Raw genomic sequence first — 6,583 nt, forward strand, 5'->3', positions numbered from 1 at the left:
ACCCCCCTACCCCCCCCCAAAGCATCGCAACCCCCGTGCGCAGGGCTGGGAATTGTTCAAATCACCAGGAACCCCCCCAAAAAGTGGGAATAACCCCAAAGAAAGGAGCCGGGAGCCGCAGGGCCCCTCCCGGTGTCCGCGGGATCCTCGGCGCAGGAACCGGGGCCCGCCGCGAGACAAAGGGATTCACAGAAATAATAAACCCCCCCTGTTTTAATTATTATGTGCACAAAACCCAGAAATTCTGGGATTTCGGGAAGCTGCTCGTTCATGCACGGGATCTCCAGCGGCGCGGGGGCGGGTCCGGAGCGGGAGAAGGGGCCGGGAAGGGGCCGGGAAGGGGCCGGGATCCCGGGATCGCCGGCGGGGGCTCAGCAGCCGCCGCAGCTGCGGGCGCAGGACGCGCCCACGGTCTGGCACAGGCCGCTCGTGGCCATCACGCCGCACTTGGAGAACTTGTCCCGGCACAGGTCGGCTGCGGGAAGCGAGGAATTCTATCCCAGGATGCCGGGAAAAGGCGGGGGAGCAGCGGGGGAAGCCCCGCCCCACTGCGGCTCCCCCATCGCGGGTGGGTTCCCCCACTGTGGTTCCCCCCAGCCCCGCCCCAAAAGGCGATCCCGCTTTGCTCGGTTCGGCCCAGCGGGATTTCCGCCCCCCAAAACCGTGGGGAAAGGGGAGGGGTGCGGATGGGGACGGCCCTGGCGCCTCGGGGTGCCCCCGCTCACCTCGCAGCAGCTCTTCGTGGGCGCACACGGTGCGGACGCAGATCTCCTTGTTGATGACGTAAACCCGGCGGAGGCTGGGATTTTTTTTGGGATAGAAAGGACGGGGATGTAAAGCAGAGGGGTTCCCGGAGTCCCGCGGGGGTCCGGGACAGGGGGATGTTCCCCGCCCCTCACGCACCTGTAGAAGCAGATCTCGTTCAGGCACTGCTTGCAGGGCTTGTGCACGGAGTAGAGCCGGGTGCAGGGGTACTGCTCCTCCCGGCAGTCTGCGGGAAGAACGGCAACGGGGAATTCCCGGGAATTCCGGGCGCCCCGGGGTTCCCCCGCCCCGGTTGTCCCGGCTCCAGAGGGGGGACGGAGGCAACCACGGGGATGTGGAATGGGATCAGCACTCACCGAGTGGCCCCGGCTCCGTGGGCTCCGTCTCGGGAACCGCAGCTGAGGGGGGACAGGGGAGGGAATTTCGGGATGGGGCAGAAGCATCTGCCTGCCCTTTCCCTGGATTTTAGGCCTGGAGCTTCCTTGGCACCCAGGAACTGCTCCGGGGGGAGCACAGCGGGGCTGGGGAGGGATGGAGACGCCCCAGCCCGGGGACTGGGGGTCTGGGGGGGCTGTCACCCACCCTGGGGGCTGTCACCCACCTGGGGTCGGGGCCGGCACGGTTTCCTGCTGGGATTGCTGCTGGGATTGGTACCGGAACTGCTCCTCCGGGGCTCGGGGGGTGACATCTGCAAGGACACACCCAGTGCAGGGACGCCCCAAAATCCCGATCCCGCCCCCCCAGCATCCCCCAGGGAAACACTCACCGTGGTAGTCGTAGTAATCCTGAATTTCTGGGGGATAAAACAGAGCAGGCTGAGGATGGGTCTAGGGAGGAAACTCATCCCCGGGGTGCGGGAAATGAGATCCCTGGAATTTTGTGGTGGTGGGAGCAATGGGAAAACTGCCTCCAGCCATTCCAGGGATGAGCCTGGGCCACTTCGCACCAGGTGGGGTTTTGAGATGAACGAAGGTTTAATAAGGAATCGGGTAAAGGTTTAATAAAGAATTGGCAGTGAGAGGAGAGAGAGGAGATGGGAAGTCTGGGAATTCCAGGGGCGGGAGGAAAAGGACCGAGCAAAGAGGACTGGAGCAAAAAGAGGGATCAGAGCGATGGGTGTTCGGCCAGGGAAAGCAAAAGCTGAGGGAAGGAAGGCGGGGAGAGAAGGGGGCGAGGAGTTCCCCAGTTCAGGGCTCTCACCTGCCTGCTGGTCATACTGGGAATACTGGACCGGCTCGGGATAGGTGATCCCCTCGAAGCGGCTGTACTGTCCCTGCGCCAGGAGCACTGCGGGGCACGGGGAGGGGCGTCAGCAGCGGGGCCCCGACACCCCCGGCCCGGGATCCGGGGTTCCCTGTCCATCATCCCCAATCCCATCCCACCGACACCCCCAGCCCGGGATCCGGGGTTCCGTGTCCATCATCCCCAATCCCATCCCACCGACACCCCCAGCCCGGGATCCGGGGTTCCGTGTCCATCATCCCCAATCCCACCGACACCCCCAGCCCGGGATCCGGGGTTCCCTGTCCATCATCCCCAATCCCATCCCACCGACACCCCCAGCCCGGGATCCGGGGTTCCCTGTCCATCATCCCCAATCCCATCCCACCGACACCCCCAGCCCGGGATCCGGGGTTCCCTGTCCATCATCCCCAATCCCATCCCACCGACACCCCCAGCCCGGGATCCGGGGTTCCCTGTCCATCATTCCCAATCCCATCCCACCGACACCCCCAGCCCGGGATCCGGGGTTCCCTGTCCATCATCCCCAATCCCACCGACACCCCCAGCCCGGGATCCGGGGTTCCGTGTCCATCATCCCCAATCCCACCGACACCCCCAGCCCGGGATCCGGGGTTCCCTGTCCATCATCCCCAATCCCACCGACACCCCCAGCCCGGGATCCGGGGTTCCCTGTCCATCATCCCCAATCCCACCGACACCCCCAGCCCGGGATCCGGGGTTCCCTGTCCATCATTCCCAATCCCATCCCACCGACACCCCCAGCCCGGGATCCGGGGTTCCCTGTCCATCATTCCCAATCCCACCGACACCCCCAGCCCGGGATCCGGGGTTCCCTGTCCATCATTCCCAATCCCACCGACACCCCCAGCCCGGGATCCGGGGTTCCCTGTCCATCATCCCCAATCCCACCGACACCCCCAGCCCGGGATCCGGGGTTCCCTGTCCATCATCCCCAATCCCACCGACACCCCCAGCCCGGGATCCGGGGTTCCCTGTCCATCATCCCCAATCCCATCCCACCGACACCCCCAGCCCGGGATCCGGGGTTCCGTGTCCATCATCCCCAATCCCACCGACACCCCCAGCCCGGGATCCGGGGTTCCCTGTCCATCATCCCCAATCCCACCGACACCCCCAGCCCGGGATCCGGGGTTCCCTGTCCATCATCCCCAATCCCACCGACACCCCCAGCCCGGGATCCGGGGTTCCCGGTCCATCATTCCCAATCCCATCCCACCGACACCCCCAGCCCGGGATCCGGGGTTCCCTGTCCATCATCCCCAATCCCACCGACACCCCCAGCCCGGGATCCGGGGTTCCCTGTCCATCATCCCCAATCCCATCCCACCGACACCCCCAGCCCGGGATCCGGGGTTCCGTGTCCATCATCCCCAATCCCACCGACACCCCCAGCCCGGGATCCGGGGTTCCCTGTCCATCATCCCCAATCCCACCGACACCCCCAGCCCGGGATCCGGGGTTCCCTGTCCATCATCCCCAATCCCACCGACACCCCCAGCCCGGGATCCGGGGTTCCCGGTCCATCATCCCCAATCCCATCCCACCGACACCCCCAGCCCGGGATCCGGGGTTCCCTGTCCATCATCCCCAATCCCACCGACACCCCCAGCCCGGGATCCGGGGTTCCCTGTCCATCATCCCCAATCCCACCGACACCCCCAGCCCGGGATCCGGGGTTCCCGGTCCATCATTCCCAATCCCATCCCACCGACACCCCCAGCCCGGGATCCGGGGTTCCCTGTCCATCATCCCCAATCCCACCGACACCCCCAGCCCGGGATCCGGGGTTCCCTGTCCATCATCCCCAATCCCACCGACACCCCCAGCCCGGGATCCGGGGTTCCCTGTCCATCATCCCCAATCCCACCGACACCCCCAGCCCGGGATCCGGGGTTCCCTGTCCATCATTCCCAATCCCATCCCACCGACACCCCCAGCCCGGGATCCGGGGTTCCCTGTCCATCATCCCCAATCCCACCGACACCCCCAGCCCGGGATCCGGGGTTCCCTGTCCATCATCCCCAATCCCACCGACACCCCCAGCCCGGGATCCGGGGTTCCCTGTCCATCATCCCCAATCCCACCGACACCCCCAGCCCGGGATCCGGGGTTCCCTGTCCATCATTCCCAATCCCATCCCACCGACACCCCCAGCCCGGGATCCGGGGTTCCCTGTCCATCATCCCCAATCCCACCGACACCCCCAGCCCGGGATCCGGGGTTCCCTGTCCATCATCCCCAATCCCACCGACACCCCCAGCCCGGGATTTGGGATTCCCGGCTCCCATCATCCCCCAATCCCATCCCTCTGTCCTCGGGGCCGCGCAGCCCCAGGAGAGCGGGAATTGGGATGCTCTGGGATGGAGGATCAGCCCCAGCCCGGGGTCCTGCAGCATCCAGGTGCCGCTGGAGGTGATCCCAGAGGATCCCGGACACCACGACCCCGCTGGCCCCCGGGATGCTCCAGCCCCCTGTATCCCCTTGGAGCTCATCCAGAGGAAAATGGGATCCAGGGGGGAAACAGGATCCAGGGGGGAAATGGGATCCAGGGGGGAAATGGGATCCAGGGGGAAATGGGATCCAGGGGGAAACGGGATCCAGGGGGGAAATGGGATCCAGGGGGGAAACAGGATCCAGGGGGGAAACGGGATCCAGGGGGGAAATGGGATCCAGGGGGAAACGGGATCCAGGGGAAAATGGGATCCAGGGGGAAACGGGATCCAGGGGAAAATGGGATCCGGGGGGAAACGGGATCCAGGGGGGAAACAGGATCCAGGGGGGAAATGGGATCCAGGGGGGAAATGGGATCCAGGGGGAAACGGGCTTCAAATCTGGCGTGGAGGAGTGAAGGGATCCAAATTCTTGGGAAGGGGGGAGCAGATCAGCCCCATCCCCGGGATGCGGCTCCATCCTCTGTATCCCGGAGACGGGAGCATCCCTGGGCCGGGAATGCTGCCGGGATTGGGATTTGAGGCTCCGGCCCCTCTCCCTCGGCCTCGCCTCCGTAATGTTTTCCACGTGTCCTCCAGCCTTTGTGCGGAGCCGGTTTCACCCGAGCTTTTCCTGGCTCCGGCTCCGTCCCCTCCCTCCTCGTTTCCATCCCGCCCTTGCCAATCCCCGGGGGGTTATAAATATCATTTTCCTGGATTTTGTCCCGGTTTTGGGCCACCTCCGTGTCCCCACAGCGGGAGGGATTCGCTTGGTGCCTCGTGCCCCCCCGGCGCAGAGCCACTCCCAGCCTGAGGAGGGATTTTGGGTGGATTTTGGGGAAAAACAGGCGATGAGGGATGGTGCAGCCGCCCAAAAATCTCTGGGAGTTGCGGCCACCTCCTGCTCATCCCTCAAACGATGCTTTGGGACCAAAAATCAACACTTTGCACCCTAAAAATGGATTTTTGGTGGCTTTGGTCCCCAAATTGAGACTCTGGAAGGTAAAAATGAGGCTTTGGGCTAAAAAATGGGTGTTTGGGTCCGTAGACAAAACTTTGGCCTCTAAATCCGAGGCTTTGGACCTTCAAAACCAAACTCTGGGCCTTAAAAATGAGGCTCTGGGCACTTAAGAGGAGGCTTTAGACCTCAAAAGGGCGTTTGGGACTTAGAGATGAGGATTTGTACCGTGAAAATGAGGTTTTCAACCACACAATCAATACTTTGGGCTCAAAAAATGAAGATTTGGGACCTAAGAGTGAAGTTTTGGGACCTAAAATGAGGCTTTGGGCCACAAAAATGAAGATTTGGGACCTACAAATGAACTCTTGGGATGTAAAAATGAGGCTTTGGGACGTAAAAACGAGGTTTTTAGCTCTAAAAATGGGGGTTTGGCCCTGGAAACGAGGGTTTGGAGACTCCAGATGCGTCTTGGGGTTTAAAAATGAGGGAAAATGGTAAAAATGGAGCTGGGAAATGCTGATTTGGATGATTGAAACGGTCCCGGGGGGCTCGGGGGCACTCACCTGGCAGGCACAGCACGAAGAGCCCCGTCGCTCTCATCCTGATGGAATGATGGAGAGGGAGCGCGGGCCGGGATGCAGCCGGAGGAGTCTGGATGTGGGAACAGAGGGAATTCAGAGGGAATTCAGGGGGAGGGGACTGACGGGGACACTCCCCCCACCGCCACCCCTGAGATGCCCCCGGGAGTTGGCTCCAAAAAAATCCTCTCCCCCCCCGAACCCTCAAAAATCAAGAAACTTCCCCAAAAAAGGCCTCCCGCTGGTTCCCAGGGGATCTGCAAGGACCAAGCCCTGGAATATCCCGCGGGCAGAGCAGGGAGGAGAAACGCCGGGAAGTCGGGATCGCTCCGGGGTGTCGGGATCGCTCCGGGGTGTCGGGATCGCTCTGGGATGTCGGGATCAGTCCCGGGAGGTCGGGATCGCTCTGGGATGTCGGGATCGCTCCGGGATGTCGGGATCAGTCCCGGGGTGTCGGGATCAGTCCCAGGGTGTCGGGATCACTCCGGGGTGTCGGGATCGCTCCGGGGTGACGGGATCAGTCCGGGATGTCGGGATCAGTCCGGGATGTCGGGATCACTATGGGTTGCCGGGATCGCTCCCGG

General features: G+C 63.4%; 1 protein-coding gene across 3 annotated transcripts in view; it reads right to left on the minus strand.

Moving 5' to 3' along the window:
- Nucleotides 1-193: 193 nt before the first annotated feature.
- MFAP2 (microfibril associated protein 2) overlaps nucleotides 194-6,583 on the minus strand; it is a 12,746-nt gene continuing 6,356 nt past the window's right edge. For all 3 annotated transcript variants that reach the window (XM_032131602.1, XM_032131604.1, XM_032131603.1), the window contains exons 2-9: nucleotides 5,985-6,072; nucleotides 1,966-2,052; nucleotides 1,532-1,558; nucleotides 1,367-1,453; nucleotides 1,122-1,163; nucleotides 904-991; nucleotides 726-799; nucleotides 194-475 (exon numbers count right to left, since the gene is read on the minus strand). In XM_032131602.1, coding sequence (XP_031987493.1) covers nucleotides 372-475; nucleotides 726-799; nucleotides 904-991; nucleotides 1,122-1,163; nucleotides 1,367-1,453; nucleotides 1,532-1,558; nucleotides 1,966-2,052; nucleotides 5,985-6,021 — 546 coding nt within the window. In that variant the 5' untranslated portion in view covers nucleotides 6,022-6,072 and the 3' untranslated portion in view covers nucleotides 194-371. The remainder of the gene's footprint in view (nucleotides 476-725; nucleotides 800-903; nucleotides 992-1,121; nucleotides 1,164-1,366; nucleotides 1,454-1,531; nucleotides 1,559-1,965; nucleotides 2,053-5,984; nucleotides 6,073-6,583) is intronic.

Source organism: Corvus moneduloides, chromosome 22 (genome assembly GCF_009650955.1).
Source record: "Corvus moneduloides isolate bCorMon1 chromosome 22, bCorMon1.pri, whole genome shotgun sequence".
Classification (NCBI taxonomy): domain Eukaryota; kingdom Metazoa; phylum Chordata; class Aves; order Passeriformes; family Corvidae; genus Corvus; species Corvus moneduloides.